This window comes from Lachancea thermotolerans (genome assembly GCF_000142805.1).
Source record: "Lachancea thermotolerans CBS 6340 chromosome G complete sequence".
Taxonomy (NCBI): domain Eukaryota; kingdom Fungi; phylum Ascomycota; class Saccharomycetes; order Saccharomycetales; family Saccharomycetaceae; genus Lachancea; species Lachancea thermotolerans.
Genome location: NC_013083.1, coordinates 899,174 through 915,916, shown reverse-complemented (window position 1 = coordinate 915,916; position 16,743 = coordinate 899,174). Strand labels below are relative to the sequence as shown.

The window sequence follows — 16,743 nt, the reverse complement described above, 5'->3', positions numbered from 1 at the left end:
TCATTTTGCTGGATGGAGAAGTTGTGAGGAAGAAACCAGACAGCAGCAAAGTGAAGCCTCAACCGCTCTGAAGCAGTTGACATCGATAAATAGCTAGCGCAATAGTGTCTTGAAGAATAAAGTAGACATCAATTTGGCATAGAAGCAAATTTCATCAACTTTGCTCGCAGCAGGTCAGGCTTGGCGGATGATTGCAGATAACTAGGTCTGCCTTAAAGTGTGAAGCAGCTGACACTAAGTCTAGGGAGCACGAATTGAGCTTACCCTTTCTGTAAAATTCAGAATCACCCACAAAAACAACGGTTCTTGCGTCATTGCTTAGCAGGGACATCAGTTTCGGGCTTGCCGTTGAAGTTTTACTTAAGGACGACTCCCCTTCAGTGTCATCACAATCCAAATCTCCAGCTACTTCAATCCCCTGCAAGCGCGCATCGCTAACTTCAAATGCCGCAAACCATTGGTCAAGTATACGCCTTGAGTCTTTGTTTTTCTGATTACAAAGGATGAAAAGCTCCGCAAGCTTTCCATTTCTCCGATGCCCTTGATAAACAATAAGCGTCAAGAACAACGCAAGGTAGTCAGAACTTACAAGGCTCGAACTTGGCAGAATCAATATAATTTGTTCCGACTCTTTCGTTTGTTCCGTAGTGAGCTCTTGATCTTGATTTGCAAAATACAAAACGACGTTAGTTTTCACCGAAGTGGCCAATTTATTGACGAAGTCTTCAGGAAGTTCATTTTGAGAACCCAGACGTTGCATGATATCCGACGTCTTCTGGCCCAATCCATCGCTTAGCCAGGGCTCTTTCACATCAAGGTTCCCTTTTAGTGGAAACAAAAGTATGTCTGAGGTAGAAAATGGGATACTGGCAATATTCAGCACCTTTTCTCTGGCATTAGAGAACATTGTTTCGTTATCATATCTAATGGAAAACAAGTCAGCGAAAATTTTGAAGGTTCTGAGCGTGCTGTCACTAGCTAAAAGTTGTTTTGAGTTTTCGACCGAAGACGTTGATATCACGTCCGTGGTACGGTCGGTGAGCTGCCTGAGGTACAACGTTTTGACAACCAGATCGGCCTCGTTCTCGATATGCTTTATAGTCGGAGACGCACACAACGTATGAGCTTCTTCATCCTTCGTGATGATCCGCGTCACACACTCTTTGGACGGCGTATAAAAGTGATTGTGATGTGCACCGATGATACACTGCAGAACTGACAGAGTTGCAGCCAAACTCTCGGCGTCATTAAGCACAACGACAATGCGTTGAATTGGCCACTTCTCTGGAAAGCTAAAAGCTCCGGTGGACTCTCCTTTTACTTCGCACTCCTTATGTTCTTTGGCTCTCTGTTCGCTGAGAATGTCCTCCACTTTATCTCTGTAGGATTCAGGCAAGATCCAAACGGTTAAGGGTGTGGTTATGAAGGTCGAAATCAGCGCCATGAATATAAACATGGCATAAACTTTCTCAGAAATGATTCCCGCATTCAAACCAGTACTTAAAACGACAATTTCAACAATACCCTTGCAAGACATCAAGACGCCGACTGCAAATGATTCTCTCCAGAAGAGCCCATGGAACTTAGAGAGTAATGCCCCGGAAAGCGCCTTCGTCGCGACAGCAATGGCGATACTGGCGATTGCAAACCCCCAGTCTCTTCCTTTGTTAAGCAAGGTCAGGTTGACGTTAAGTCCTGCGATCGTAAAGTATATTGGAATCATCACTAGGTTTGGGATGTCTTCCATTCTTTCGGCAAGCTTGATGACGTAGCCTTCCTCCCGGGGCACAATAAGGCCTGCTATAAAAGCACCGAAAATCGGATGCACGCCGATGATATCTGTGAAGTAGGCACTAAGAAAAGCCAGGACCAGGATACAGAGCGTGCTCAGAGAGGAAGGCTTTTCCCTCTTTAGCTCATTGGTCTTAACAAGACACCACCTGAGCGCGTAGCGCAGTGGGAACACATAAAGTAATATCCAACCCGCAGTACACAGGAGAATGTAAACCACATTAACGGGGTCCGACTGCGAGTTCGACAGGATAATACACAGCGCTAACAGGGTCCAGCCTACCACGTCATTCATGGTTCCTGCGGTCAGAACAATGACCCCCACGCGCTCCTTTACGAGCCTCAGCTCTGCCAAGATTCGACACAGAACTGGAAATGCCGTGACGGCGAATGATACCGCGATGAAAACCATGAAAACGGTAAACTTGACTTCAGGTGTGTCATCCGACTTCATGTAATTGTTGTACAGCGGCAGCGCAAACAAACACCCGAACCCAAACGGCACCGCTAGCGTTGCGAGCCCGATGGACAATGCTGTGCGCCCGTTCTGCCTGATGAACCCGTTGTCAACCTCTAGGCCCAGGAAGAACATGAACAGGATGATACCCAGGTTGGCAACCAGCGTCAGCCCGGATATCGAGCTCTTGGGAAAGATGGTTTCTGTGTAGTGTGGGATTTGGCCAAATGCGGTTGGGCCCAGAATGACTCCTGCGAGAACCTCCGAAATTACTTTCGGCTGTCTCATCCTAGACATAACGGCATGTATTCCATTCGAGAGCACCAGGATAATGCACGCCTGTATTAAAAAAAGGGTGTAAGGAGCGCTAGCGTTGTAGTGAAACGGATTTACTCCGGAAAGCACACCACCAACTGAAGACGCCATCTTAGTCCTTTAAAATCCAATGGGAATTCTGCGCTCGCTCTATTCGCTTGAGCTCTGGACTGAGATTTACATCAACTAAACCTTATCTCGATGCTCTCAACATTTTCCGAGGTGTGTGGTCCCTGAATAATGGGGTTCGCATGCCTGCGAACGAAGCGAAAGAAAGGGCTTATCTGCTTAGTCATCAGAAGTTCAGAACGTGATCGTCTTAATGTCATGTGCTCTTAGTTCAGCACGTGATCAGAAGGTCACATTCTATCACGTGGGCACTCTTTTCTCGTTGGAAGGTATCCTGAGCGCCAGGCAGGCCTTCGTATATAAGGTCATCGAACGAATAGCACATGTTTTGTTGAAGGCAGCGGTCATGCAAGGCTCGGTTGAAGTGCATTGGCGAGTGCTGAAAGCTAGGTGGCGCAAATTTATCCATTTCCCATCTACGGAGACGGTTTCCTCTACGTTCTAGTATTGTTTGCTCAAAGCACGAGTGTGTTACGATTCCATCGACAATGCCCATCCACACATCGACAACTGAGGTTGCGCGGGCGATAGACAGATCTCTCAATGCAGAGCTGTTTCCACCCGCAGAAACGGCAGACGAAGAGAAGTTCTTTCTCACGAACCCTCGACCAGAGTATCTCGACGACCTCACTCAGCAGGCGCGCGATTTCATTGAGCTGCAGTACTCTCTGGGGCGCTCGCGCATTGTACTTGTAACCTCAGGCGGCACCACCGTGCCCTTGGAGAACAACACGGTGCGCTTCATCGACAATTTTTCTGCGGGTACCAGGGGTGCGTCCAGCGCTGAGCAGTTCCTGCGCCAGGGATACGCGGTGATCTTCCTTCACCGGGAGTTTTCACTGACGCCGTTCAACCGCAACTTCACACACAATAGCGATGTTTGCTTTCTGGATTACTTCGATAATAGTGGTGCTGTAAAACCGCAGTTCAGACAGGATTTACTCTCGGCGAAGTCGCTTTTTGAACGCTATATGCACGAGGAAAGGCGGCTGCTACTACTGCCGTTTACCACCGTCAATCAGTACTTGTGGTCACTAAAATCCGTTGCTAAGCTGCTAGATCGCAAAGGCAGTCTTTTCTACCTGGCAGCTGCTGTAAGCGACTTTTTCGTCCCACACTCAAGGCTCCCCGAACACAAGATCCAGTCACAAGAAGTGAGCCAGCCATCCACTCTCCCCAACTCTACGGCTCACACTTCCGTAGATGGAAAGCTTATCGTTGACCTAGATCCAGTGCCAAAATTTTTGCGGAGACTGGTAGTATCCTGGGCAGCTCAGGCTATGATCGTATCTTTCAAGCTCGAGACGGACGAAAGCATCCTTATCAAAAAAGCGACACAAGCTCTCGACCGCTACAATCATCAACTGGTGATTGGAAATCTTTTGCAAACCAGAAACAAGGAGGTAGTGTTTGTTTCAGAACAAAATCGGAAAGGTGATTGGATTAGGGTACCGGACGACAAGCAGGCAATTGAGGAACTCATCATACCGCAAGTCATTAGCCATCACGATAAGTGGATTAGGGACCAGACGCAGTAGTACATCTATCAGTTGTAACCGAAAACGCTATTTACAGTGTATTAATGAAACGTAGTCAGTAATGCATCACAGAAACGATAGCCCGATTCCGTACTGAAAACCTTTCCGCGCGGAGTCGCTGGTGTGTGCGGTGAGAGGAATACCAAAATTCAGCTCGAATCTTGCGACAGGGTGCCCGAGGACTAAGCCAATCCCGGTCGAGGTGGAGTGCTCGCGTGCTAGGCTTGAGATGCAGTTTTTCAGTTGGTCTCCGTTTGTGTTGATCAGTCTTGCGCCGTTGAAGAATGCATGAAGTCTAAAATTGGAGTCTGACCAACGCTTAAAAGGAAGCCGGCTAAAGAGACTCACTCCGTAAGATACAAAAGCGTCACCACCCAAAGAATCGTGGAGGTCCTTAGGACCAAGTCCCATCAATTGGAAGCTACGAACATCATTGCTTCCGCCATTGTGAAACTTGTCGCTGATATGGAGCGGCTTTGACGCCGAGAAGTTGTTAATGTACCCTCCTTTCAATGTGAAGCTTGCTGTAAAAAAATCATTCTTGCGCCAACTTTTGACCTTAGATGCTTCAAAAAAACATTTCCAATACTTGCTGGGGCTTAGTTCGTTAGTGAGTTTGTAGAAGCTACCTGCTAGAGGGAAAATCGGCCTATCTCGAGTATCCCAAAAAACTGAATGCGACAGAGAATTCTTGACTTCATCGCCAGCTAGCAACAGCAGCGAGTCAGAGCTGTGTGTAGAAGTGGCTTGGGTGCTACGCCATAGGCTCTCCACACCAAGCTCGTAGTTAAGGTGTTTATGTTTCTCGAATGCTGACCTCACCGATGCACGGGTTCCTCTCATTAGAAGTTCCATGTTTCCCAAGCTCCTAGAGTTTTTGTAAACAGAGCAATCCCACAGCCACCAGGGGGATAAAGGCTGAGAGTAATCGAAAAGGTACGAAGAATGAGTCTTAGTGCCCTTTGTAGCATCAAAAGTGAACTTCTCTCCTCCGCCCAAAGCATTTCGCCACTGGAGCTGGAGGTACCCATCTCCCTCACCATTTCCAATGTTTGTTCCTGTCTTGGCTGAGATTTTTTTGAGCGGTTGAAGATTGACGATGGGCACGATGTCAACAACGGACACTGTATGCCCAGTGCTATGGGGCGTCGCATAGCTGGGTTTCGGATCAGAATCCTGTAGCTCATAGTGTAGTACACCGCGGCTGTCTAAAGTCTGAGTGCAATTCTCTACTAGGCCATTAGAAATGAGTTTCATGTTCAAAATATCCGACAGCTCACAAAGGTGCTCGAACGTTGTTGCGCGAGTTATGGTTTGATCTAGGTAGTTCTGGAGGACAGAGGGCCTTACACATTCTGCATTATTGACAACAACGCTGGAAACATGTACAGGAGTATGTGCCTTATTGGAAAACAAGTCTTTGGCGTACAAAAGTTGCTGGTTTTGCAACACTTTTTGATGTTCCAGGTCAATTTCTTCAAGCTTTGAAGATCTCTGAGAGGCTTCTAGGATTCGTGTCTCCAGCTCCTCGTTATCGCTCGCAGGGCCATTCATCGTCTCAACTTTGTGTCTCGATTTTGCTGATGCTATTTTCGTAGAGACCTTATTTCAAATGTTTTTCAAGATGCGAAGATGAAATGAAATTTGAATTGTTATTATTATTACAAAGAAATAATTAGATATGCCAATGCGAGTCTCTATGTACTGAGTCCGTTATATGTCATATATCTATAGGCAGGTCAATCTCAGGCTTACGGCCAGCTTCTCGCTCCCTGGTGACTTCTTCGTAGAGAGGAGCGATGCATCGTTTACCTCCCTCCGTCTTGAAATGACGCCCTAGAGCATCGCTTCGGGCAAATTTCTTACCGCAACCCCATTGCGTACCGTCTTTCAGCTTGCCTTTGCATGTGTATCGCTTTTTTCCCGTGTGGAGGTCTTCATGTCGCTTGCGGTCATGCTGACGAGCAAAAGCTTTCCCGCAAATGGCACAAGCGAAAGGCCTCTCGTCGGTATGGGTTCGCAGGTGAGACTTGAGATTATAGGGCCTTGTAAATTTCTTGTCACAGAGCTCGCATGCATAGACGGCTGGATTTTTCTGGATGCTCTTGCGCCTCGTTACTCCTGATACGTTCATTGGTAAGCTGTCCTCTTCCGTGAAATCGTACCCATCAGACTGCTCTTCAGAGCGGTCGTTGTGGGATTTTGAAGGCTTAAGCGCAGCTAGTTCTAATAGCCTCTCGCGGTTTTCGCTGAGTGACCGGGCTTTCTCGTCAACAGATAAGCTTCGTCCTCTAGACGGGGAGCGCACAAACCCCTGTGCAGACTTGCGCCGAACTTTGCGTCCCTGCCGCATCAGGTCGTGAACCTCCTCATCATCGCTAGTGACCGCAACATCGTCTCGTTCCACAGATAGTAGATTTGTATTCTGCTGCGAAGGCCCACCCTGGAAAGAATTTGATGGCGATGGTGAAGCGCTTACCTGCGGGCTCTTGGACATTTCAGCAGGTGTTATTACTTGAAACTCCTGGACCGATATCTGTGGCCTAGAAAAGTTTGCGGGCAGCGGAGCAGGATCGCTGTACGCGGATGAATCACCAAACCCAAACATGTTGTCCACGGGGCTCAGGAAACTGCTCACGTCCTGTGCAGGGATGCTCTGGGATTCTTGTGGATAATCTATATCGCCAAAGGGGTCGGGTCCTGATCGCACGCTTAGAATCTCGTCCAGTTCATCATCCCCTGTGGTGAGTCGCGAAGCCACGGGTGACAGTGCGATATCTACGCGGTGAGCACCCGCAGTGCGACCACTGTCAGATGTTGCGGAGTGTACGGATGCTGAACGAGTAGAGACAAAATCGTCGTTGAAATGCGGCGACAGCATCGAATGGGCGGGGCTGAAGCTTGAGGGCGCTCCCTGCAGCTCGTTTTGAAACCCGAGTCCCAGACTGTCGAACGGTTCCTGTATATTTCCAACAAATGCACGCATCGCGTCGTTCTCATCGAAGGGCTCCTGCGTCTGCTCGATGTTGATAGTCGGAGTTGCAAGCCTCTGGCCTACGGGAAACCCCCGCGGCGAGTCCTCACTCAGCGGCGACAAGAATATGCTCTCCGCTTCGCTGACATGACGGGACGTACCAGCCCATCCGTTGAACCCGGTGTTAAGAGTCAGCTGCGCTGGCTCCTCACGCCCGCCTGAGCCGGGAAATAAGCCACTCCCGCCTTGGGGTGTATCCTTCGGGCTGTTTGTATTCGATTTTTCTCCGGATTTCTCCTGGTAACTCATAAACTGGTTGAAGTCCATGTTTTACTGGTAGTGTCACTTCAAAAGCCCCTCTTCCCGCTCTCTTACGCTCGCTAGTGCACTTTGGATTATTCGGCCCTGCCTTTTCTGAAGCTGGAAATTTCACGCCCGTTATTTTCAATCTCTAATCCGAGGGTGCCTTGGCGGAGGTGACGTCTTCACCCTCGGAGACCACGTGATCTGACACATAGGCCTCTCTCACTGTCACGTGCTTTGGCGCCAATCTCGGCAGATACCGAGCAGAAGAAGAGAGCGATGCCCAGTTAATGGGAGGTTCAGCGACCTGGAACGTGGACGTCAACGTCGAGGCACACATGCCACACATCTGGGGCGAACGTTTTAATCTTTTCAAGATGGCGCGCGCGGTACTGGAAGAGCGGCTCGATTTCTTGAAGGTGATTTACTGTTTGCTCGGTGAACTGGCCTGAGGTCAAGCTATCGAGATGCACGTTCTCGTGGATATGCAGCGTCGTAAGAGAGAGCGCGCTTCGGTCGCGTACAAGAGAAAGTGCCAGCGGGTAACCCTGAGCACTGCTCGGTAAAAGCCCGAGGTTTATGTGACGTATTTCCAGATTCTGGAACTGCGCCAACCGGGCAATACAGTTCACGTTAGACTCCTGGAAGACATGGCATTCGCCACGGAAGTTATTGAAAGCAACCCCACGACGGAGGCCCTCCGTGCTCCACGGATTCAGCTCAAAGCAGAAGACACGGCGGGCACCAGCCTTTAGATAGCTTAGCGTGAAGTAGCCGATTCCGGCATAGAGGTCAACAATATCACGGCCTCCGATGTCTGGATATGTGTCCAGAATTCGTTTTTTCTCCTTGATGTTGCCGCGGCTGAACATAGTAAACACAGGCGACCAGAACTGGTGTATGCCGTTTTGAACCACATGGCACCACACAGAACGGGTAAAGTCGCGCGGCGTGGGCTCGTCCCAGGTTTGTTCACAGGCCTCTCCTTCGAAAAGGCAGCCTTCGAGCGGTACAAGGTGGAACGGGCGGCGCATTACATCGTGCTCCACTATAGGCATATTCGTGGCCGCATGCGTGTATTGGGGGAATAGCTCCTGCAACATCAACTTAAAAAATTGACTGTTCTCAGGCTTCTGCAGGACATTCTGCCAGCTCGCATGGAGGAAGCTGCGCTCGGCAGAGTTATTGAACAGTACTACAGGGTGGTACAACGTGTAGCGAAGCGGAATGTGTGCCGCAAGTTCCACCCGATCCGCAGCGCTAATTCCATTTTTTGTTAGGTACTCGTCTGTAAAACGAGACACACGGTCAAAAATGGCCGCTTCTTGTACTGTGTACTCCCTGGCTTTCACGCCTTTGTAGGTTTCCAGAATCTCTTGTACTCGCGCATCGTCCATGTCGTAGGCAGTCCTGACGATCTTGCATCCATCCTCAAAGTGGATAGGTTTCACGAATGCGCCATTGGCCTCTAAAGACGACTTGATCAGCTTCAAATAGCTCGTTTCTGCCACCAGAAGCTCTACTTTGCCCATCTCGATTGACCTTCTTTCCTATCTCATCGCCTCTATTTTGTAGAGAAATTTTTGATTATAGAGGTATATGAACTTACCTTATAAACTTTCCCTCGCACTACCCAAAACACTTGGCCCCCGCCTAAATTCAGAGCGCCTTGCTGCATTCAAAGAACATGAGTAACGCTCTTCCCCATCATGAAAGTATGTTCAAATCGCAATCGCTCTCGCGACGCTGCTAATGAAGCAGGGTCCGGCGGGAGCGCAGTGCGTGGAAGGAGTTCCCCATCGCTAAGCGAGGAGCAGGTCACTAACTCAAATACTTTACCAGCAATCTCGAGAAAAGACAAGAGGCGACACAACTTTGAGTCGAAAGTACGCAAGGTATCGCAGAACTTCTCGCTCGACCGCGACACGCACTACCGTAATCGGCTGACTTCCTTGCAAACCACACTCACCACGCTGCATCAGGGCAATAGCGTGCAGTTTCTTCGCAAGCTGCGGGACTTGGAAGAGGAACGCGACTACGAGCTCGTGCGGCTGCGGCTGTTCGAGGAGTACCGCGTCAACAGATCCGGCATCGAGTTCCAGGAGGACATCGAAAAGACCAAGGCTGAGCACGAGAAAGTAATCAAGCTTTGTAAGGAGAAGCTCTACGAGTCGTTAGAGAGTAAGATGAAAAAACTGCAGGAGGAGCGGTTGCTGATGGACGTGGCCAACGCACACTCCTACTCCATGGATTACTCGCGCACAAAGTTCCAGAAGACTACACGCAGTGCGACCGCGTCTGCGTGGGACTCATCGCCCAACGAGTTTGGCAAGGAGATCTCGGCCAATGAGAGCGCAACCGACACGGGCACGGAGCGCCGCTCGCTAAGGCGCCGTCTGGCGACCACCGCGGCGTCCCGCGCCATGAGCGACGAGCAAGACGCGCCCTCCGCGAAAGACTCGCCCGCCCCTCTCAGTTACAACAGTACTAGCTCTGAGTCCCGATTCTTGCAAGGCATCAGCGACTCCACAGATCTCCAGGCCCTGCTTTTCGGTGATAAGGATCGCGAGGTCAAAAAGACCCGCGCGACAAACCGCCTCTCCACGAAGGCCGCCCCGCCACTACAATCCCTGAAGCCGGAAGAGGTCACTGAAGATATCGCGCTTATAAGGTCGCTGACAGGCCAACCGCCTGCCCCATTCAAGAATTTGTGAATCACAAGGCTCCGATAGAGGTTCGTGCATCGCGACATCGTCGCTAGCTCTGCAGCTTTCGAGATATCGACTGCAGAACTGCACCAGCAACGCACCCCGACAGTCGCTTAACAAGTCTGCGCCACCCCTACCTGGACCCTGACCCAAGCTAGATTAGCGATACCGGCAGTGCTCTCCGACGCCTTTCATGGCGCATGCGCCCTGGATTCCCGACCCTGCGCTACCAAATTCCGTCTCTACACGGTGAACTCCCGTTTTTGCACTCTAATTGTCATCCTTGCACTTCGGATTCCCGTTCCTGTGCATTCTGGCTTCATGGTTCTATGTTGCCACTCCATACACCCTGACCTTACACACGCTTAAACAGGTCCCTTTTGTTTCGGGCCAACCTTCCGAGAACCCTTCAACAGCGTTTCTATTAGCTATCACATCATTTTCCCTACCGCCTCGTTCAAGAGCTTTGCTGGTGGTTCTTCAGACGGCTTTTTTCAGCCTTACGGCATCACGATTCCCCTCACATGTACTAGTCCGAGAGCACTGGATGTCACGCGATGGTAAGTGAATCCTATAGGCTTTCCAACTTTCTGTCACGTGCCGATATCATTAGATATCACTTTACAAATATCCTTATCAGATAGACGGAAAAGATTTACCGATAACAGGTGATATCGTTTACCAAACCAGCATGTTGGAAGTGCAAAGGCATTGGTTGCCCCCAGTAGCAATGGCAGAGCCTGTTAAAAGTGGCAAAACCCTAGAGGTTTACGCAGGAAAGCAATGGCCGACATCGGTGGTAGGATGCTTATGGAATTCATGAAGTCGTGGTAGATTGCCAAGACTTCCGCGCCAGACTTACAAAAGTTCTTTGTAGTATGTTGTACGCAAGATTTTGTTTTGAATAAGTCATGTGCAGAGTTGATAAGAAGATATGGGCGGGATGTGTTGTCTCGGCGGGATGTGTCTTCTCGGCGGGAGTTGGATACTGCAATGGCCAACGGGCGGGAGTTGAAGAAGCAAGATGCCCTATAAGAGCAGATGAGGGTCAAAGCCTGTGCCAAACACGAGAACATACCAACCAACAGCCATAGCAATGGAAAAAGTTCAAGCAGCTGCGAATACCACAGACGTTAGCTCATCCATCGAGCCGGCGGCGGACGGGCTCCACCAGTTCGGGTCGTTGAGAACCATCACATCGAAAAGAGCCGGTGAGGTTAACTTCATCGACGCGAAGGGGGCGAATGGTGACTCCGAGCTTCTGGCTGAGATCGGCTACAAGCAGGAGCTGAATCGGCACTTTAGCACGATACAAGTTTTCGGTGTAGCGTTTTCAATTATGGGTCTTCTTCCTAGTATTGCGTCTGTGCTAGCAATTGGTATGCCAGGAGGCATGGTGTCCCTGATGTGGGGGTGGCTGATTGCAGGCATTTTTATCCTAGCAGTCGGATGCGGAATGGCCGAGCTGGCATCGGCTATCCCCACCTCTGGCGGCCTTTACTACTACACGTACTACTACTCCCCCGAGAAATACAAGGCGTTTCTGAGTTTCGTGATAGGAAACACAAACTCATTGGCGCTTGTCGCTGGTCTGTGTTCTATCACATACGGCCTGGCCCAGGAGATTCTATCCATCGTGGTGGTTGCCAAGGATGGCGACTTTAATATTACAAGCGGCAAGACCTACGGTGTGTTTGTTGCTGGCATTGCGGCAACCACGGCCGTTACATCTCTCGCTACCGTTGCAGTGTCCAAGCTGCAGACTGTAAGTATCCTGGCTAATGTGGGCCTGATTGTGCTTTTCTTTATCGTGCTCCCTATCGGTGTGGCAAACACAAAGGGCCTTAATTTTAACGACGGGTCCTTTATCTTTGGAAAGTGGCAAAACGAAACGAGCTGGCCCGACGGTTGGCAATTCATGATGGCTGGTCTCCAGCCCGCTATTTGGACCATTGGCGCCTTTGACTCTTGTATTCACATGTCCGAAGAAGCGAAGAATGCCACCAAAGCTGTTCCTGTAGGTATCATCTCGTCCATTGGCGTGTGCTGGATTCTGGGATTCATCGTCTGTATTGTCATTGCAGCCTGCATGGGTCCAAACATTGATGCCATTCTCGAAAGCTCTTACGGTTCTCCTCTTCCTCAAATTCTGTTCAACGCCCTTGGCAAAAAATGGACAATTGCATTCATGACATTGATCGCCGCGTGCCAGTTCCTGATGGGATGCTCGATCTTAACCGCCATTTCTAGACAAATTTGGGCCTTTGCCCGTGACGACGGTCTCATGTTTTCCAGATACATCAAGGTTGTGAACAAGAAGCTTTCTTCTCCCCTCAGAGCGACTTGGTTTGGAGCCCTCTGCGCGCTCGTCATTGGCTTGCTGTGTTTAATTGGTAGCACTGCGTCAAACGCTCTGTTCTCCTTGGCTATCGGGGGCAATTATGTCGCGTGGATGACACCTAATTTATTGAGAATGACAGTAGGCAAGGATCTATTCAGGCCAGGCGCTTTCTTCATGGGCAAGCTGTGGTCTCCTATTGTTAATTGGATCGCGATTATTTTCCAAACTTTCATCTTGATCATGATCATGTTTCCCGCCGACAGCAAGGACATTACGCCAGACACCATGAACTACACAGTCGTCATTTGCGGTGGTGTTTGGATTGGCAGCATTGTCTACTTCCTGGTATACAAAAAGAAGGCTTTCCACGGTCCAAAGTCGAATCTCAGTGACGAAGAGTATGCGGATGCCGTGGGACAAGACGTTATCGACCAGATTCTGTCGCACCAAAAAAGTGGCTAGACTTTATGGGATACGTATCTTCAACGCGGCGGGTGGTATCCTGACGCAGGTTAATCTTGCAAATACGTGCAGATAATTCAGCACAGATTTGCTCTTATGTACGAATGATTAGTTTCGAATAAAATGCTACTATTGGATCATAAGCTTTTTACCTTTGCGGAAGCTACAACGATGATCGCTGTGTTGCGCAAATGCTAAAAGCCTTCCATGTTGATAACAGTATCTTGAATATTTTAATGCGAAGAGCCTTCTTGTACCTTATCCGGGAACCACAACTCAAAGTTTGCGATCTCTTGTTTAGAAGGCCTGGTGGTTATCATCAGTTTTTGTCAACGTCAATTTGTATCGCCCTGCTTAAGATCAACGGAAAGAATTAGCAATTAGCAAAAGTCGATGCAGATGGATATCGCGGAGCAGCTTCAATCTCGTTAGATGACTCAAAGCTGAACATCATTGTTTTACTGGCAAGGTCGCGCGTTGCGGGGATGCGCCGGCGGTTAGAAGTTAAAAGCACGTGATATATAGGCTTATGAATAACGTCTGAAACCTAAAATGAAGCGGGTATGCATTCCAATGAAATCTCTTCGCGAGGATAAGTACTAAATATCAGAGAGGGTTGATGGCTAACGGAAAATGCTCAAACGAAAGGAGCTAGGCTTTTATTTTGTTACTATATGTTGAGATGCTTCAGAGCAGTATTTCAATTGTGTCGATCATGCGCCATGATCCTCGTTTATAAGCCCAAGAAGTGAGAGAAAACTTCGGCCAAGGGCCTAACTTAGAAGCGGAAGTTAGGAAATCAAAAATCGGTACATCTTATTACGGCCAGAGATTGCAGTTAGTTGCTTACTGCCGAAAGTTCACGGCATTAAGATTCTGGCTATTACAGAAAGCGCCCACGAGCTTTGAGAAGGACATTTAATAATGCCTAAGTGCATTTTTTGGTTTCCTTGTAAGATTTTAGGTAACTTCCACAGGGGTAGTGGTTTCCAAAGACAACCTCGTTATCAATGGCACCAACTCTTTCAAGATCATATTTCGAGCGAGTTGAACTAGGTTAAACAGACGCAGAGACAGCGGTGATCGCTCTGTATGGGTGGGAATTCTAGCACTCTCACCAAAAGAAGAAACGAGCTCTAAGCAATGCAAGTCTATTGTTTTATCTGCCACAACACGGCTTTGCTCGCCTCTGGCCGCAGGCGCTCGAAGATTTTTAACGCCACTGAATCACGCACATAGAAAGGGACCTATCCAGCAAGCAACTGACCGGTTGCCACATGGATCGGATCTTTGGCCACTCTCCCTTGTATCACGAAGGATATATCAGGATTAACACGAGAATCATGTGATAACCAAGACTATTTCAATAATCTGTTTGTGGTCACGTGCTGTTTTTGTTATATGTTAACAATTTGGTTCCACAAAGGCTCCGCGTTTAAATATCAGTATGATGTTCACGCCAAGGCACACAGAAATCATTGAACATGCGGGCGTGGACTTCTAAAGCTGCTAGGCCAAAACGAGCTAGAAAGCGCGGTCTCTTTGTGTGCCTCGCGCTTGCTATATGGGGCCTCTTCCACGTATCGAAGCTGCGATCCAGCCGTGATGAGCCGTTCTCGAAAATGGGCATCAATTCGAGGCGCGACCATACGTTCTCCGCAGGCTGTTTAGACCCATATGCTTATCAAGAACAGCCGGGCTATCAAAGACAGAATGCTACCTTTGTAATGCTGACGCGGAACCAGGAGCTAAGTGGTGTATTGAGCTCGATGTACAGTGTAGAGCGGCACTTCAACCAGTGGTTCCAGTATCCGTATGTGTTTCTGAACGATGAGGAGTTTTCTGAGGAGTTTATTGCCCAAGTAAGGGCGGCAACTCACGCTGATGTTGAGTTCGGAGTTTTGAGCGAGCTGGAATGGGAGTTTCCGACTGAAGTGCGTGAGCAGCTCGTGTTCAAACACAGCATCGAAGATCAGGGCGATCGCGGAATTATGTACGGGAACATGGAGTCTTACCACAAGATGTGTCGATTCTACTCAGGTGCGTTTTTTAAGCACCCATTGGTGTCGCGGCACGAGTGGTACTGGCGAATTGAGCCCGATGTAGAGTTTTTCTGCGACGTGACGTACGATCCTTTCTGGGAAATGCAAAGGCGTGGTAAGAAGTACGGCTTCACGGTGCTCATCAAAGAGCTATACTGGACCGTGCCGAATCTGTTCCGGTACACCAGAAGCTTTATCCGGCAGAACAAAGTCAAAGTCGGGGACCTTTGGGACCTGTTTGTGGATAACTACAACGTTGCCGCAGGCGACGAGCTGCTGAACAAGCTGGCCAATCATGAGTGGGAGGTGGAGCGCGAGCTGATGGACCGCGTGGAAATAGAGCACCTGCTGGAGACCTCACAGTACACAAGTGCGGAAGATGTGGACGAAGAGCTGGTGCGCACGCTGGTCAGCCGCGCAAAGCGTAAACCGCCTGTGATTGAGGATAAATTCGACAACGAAGAGTACAACCTCTGCCATTTCTGGAGCAATTTCGAGATCGCGCGCGTGGACCTGTTCAGCACAGGGCTGTACGCGTCGTACTTTGAATTTTTAGAGCAGAGTGGCGGTTTCTGGGCAGAGCGCTGGGGCGATGCGCCCGTCCACTCGCTTGGGCTTGGCATGATGCTCGACGCACGTGACGTTCACTACTTTCGAGACATTGGCTACCAGCACTCAACGCTGGCGCACTGTCCCGCCAACAAGCGCGGCGGGCAGCTGCCGTACGTCGAGAACCCAGACTACGCAACAATCTTCGGGAAAAAGCGCTCCGCGTACGCCCGCCTGGGCCGCCTGGGGCGGGCCCGTAGCAGCGAACAGACGTACGGGACCGGCTGCCGGTGCGTGTGTCCGCGGAAGCGCGACATAGAAGACACGTCCGCGACGTGTTTCGGCGGCTGGTACGAACTGACGCGGGACGACCGCGTGGCGCGTACGCCAGTTGACGCGCCCGCGCTGCTGCACGAGCTGCGCGGCGATTTCTATAGCACGTAACCTGCGCACCCTCCTCCCGCGCCGATACCCTAAACAGCTACACATAATATCTAATAGCCAACACTGCCGGTCCACCAGGAAACCGCCGACTAGAGCCCGATCCCGCGCGCTGCTCCAAACACTTCATGTTTTCTTCAGATGGACGTTCCATTATTACATATAAACTATAGTACAAAACCACGTGACGCGCGCCGCCTGGGACGCGCCCCGTACAAAACAACAGCACGGTTTAAGCACGTGCTTAACCTCCGAAACCGTACAAGGTTCTACCTTGTCTCTTCAGAGCGTAGACAACGTCCAAAGATGTGACGGTCTTTCTCTTGGCGTGCTCGGTGTATGTAACGGCGTCTCTGATGACAGACTCCAAGAACGATTTGAGAACGGCTCTCACCTCCTCGTAGATCAGACCGGAGATACGCTTGACACCACCTCTTCTGGCCAGTCTTCTGATAGCAGGCTTGGTGATACCCTGGATGTTGTCTCTCAGAATCTTTCTGTGACGCTTAGCGCCACCCTTTCCTAGACCTTTTCCACCTTTACCTCTGCCGGACATGTTTCTTTGTGTTTGATAGTGATGGTTCTCTAACTTAATTTCCCTCTTTACCCCCGGCAAACTGTCTCCTTATATATTTCGCCGTGTCTGCGAAAAACACCTCCCGAAGTGCCCCATACTCTTGCGCTCACGCCGGG

The 16,743-nt window shown here is 49.7% G+C and overlaps 9 protein-coding genes across 9 annotated transcripts; 4 read left to right on the top strand and 5 right to left on the bottom strand.

The window, feature by feature from the left end:
- Window positions 1-154: 154 nt before the first annotated feature.
- KLTH0G10868g (KLTH0G10868p) lies at window positions 155-2,674 on the bottom strand (the record flags this gene model as incomplete). The annotated part of the gene is made up of 1 exon (XM_002555460.1): window positions 155-2,674. One exon carries the CDS (start codon window positions 2,672-2,674, stop codon window positions 155-157), a length of 2,520 nt encoding a protein of 839 aa, XP_002555506.1.
- A 506-nt stretch (window positions 2,675-3,180) lies between these two features.
- Window positions 3,181-4,230, top strand: CAB2 (phosphopantothenate--cysteine ligase CAB2; the record flags this gene model as incomplete). The annotated part of the gene is made up of 1 exon (XM_002555459.1): window positions 3,181-4,230. The coding sequence occupies one exon, from the start codon at window positions 3,181-3,183 to the stop codon at window positions 4,228-4,230; it is 1,050 nt and encodes a 349-aa protein (XP_002555505.1).
- A 66-nt stretch (window positions 4,231-4,296) lies between these two features.
- Window positions 4,297-5,784, bottom strand: SAM50 (SAM complex subunit SAM50; the record flags this gene model as incomplete). Its single annotated transcript, XM_002555458.1, has 1 exon — window positions 4,297-5,784. One exon carries the CDS (start codon window positions 5,782-5,784, stop codon window positions 4,297-4,299), a length of 1,488 nt encoding a protein of 495 aa, XP_002555504.1.
- A 166-nt stretch (window positions 5,785-5,950) lies between these two features.
- CRZ1 (DNA-binding transcription factor CRZ1) lies at window positions 5,951-7,531 on the bottom strand (the record flags this gene model as incomplete). The annotated part of the gene is made up of 1 exon (XM_002555457.1): window positions 5,951-7,531. One exon carries the CDS (start codon window positions 7,529-7,531, stop codon window positions 5,951-5,953), a length of 1,581 nt encoding a protein of 526 aa, XP_002555503.1.
- A 275-nt stretch (window positions 7,532-7,806) lies between these two features.
- Window positions 7,807-9,039, bottom strand: TRM12 (tRNA(Phe) (4-demethylwyosine(37)-C(7)) aminocarboxypropyltransferase; the record flags this gene model as incomplete). Its single annotated transcript, XM_002555456.1, has 1 exon — window positions 7,807-9,039. One exon carries the CDS (start codon window positions 9,037-9,039, stop codon window positions 7,807-7,809), a length of 1,233 nt encoding a protein of 410 aa, XP_002555502.1.
- A 177-nt stretch (window positions 9,040-9,216) lies between these two features.
- On the top strand, window positions 9,217-10,221 carry SDS3 (Sds3p; the record flags this gene model as incomplete). The annotated part of the gene is made up of 1 exon (XM_002555455.1): window positions 9,217-10,221. The coding sequence occupies one exon, from the start codon at window positions 9,217-9,219 to the stop codon at window positions 10,219-10,221; it is 1,005 nt and encodes a 334-aa protein (XP_002555501.1).
- Window positions 10,222-11,311: 1,090 nt separating this feature from the next.
- Window positions 11,312-13,018, top strand: KLTH0G10736g (KLTH0G10736p; the record flags this gene model as incomplete). The annotated part of the gene is made up of 1 exon (XM_002555454.1): window positions 11,312-13,018. One exon carries the CDS (start codon window positions 11,312-11,314, stop codon window positions 13,016-13,018), a length of 1,707 nt encoding a protein of 568 aa, XP_002555500.1.
- Window positions 13,019-14,502: 1,484 nt separating this feature from the next.
- KLTH0G10714g (glycosyltransferase family 15 protein) lies at window positions 14,503-16,053 on the top strand (the record flags this gene model as incomplete). The annotated part of the gene is made up of 1 exon (XM_002555453.1): window positions 14,503-16,053. One exon carries the CDS (start codon window positions 14,503-14,505, stop codon window positions 16,051-16,053), a length of 1,551 nt encoding a protein of 516 aa, XP_002555499.1.
- A 241-nt stretch (window positions 16,054-16,294) lies between these two features.
- On the bottom strand, window positions 16,295-16,606 carry HHF2 (histone H4; the record flags this gene model as incomplete). The annotated part of the gene is made up of 1 exon (XM_002555452.1): window positions 16,295-16,606. One exon carries the CDS (start codon window positions 16,604-16,606, stop codon window positions 16,295-16,297), a length of 312 nt encoding a protein of 103 aa, XP_002555498.1.
- Between the last annotated feature and the right edge of the window lie 137 nt (window positions 16,607-16,743).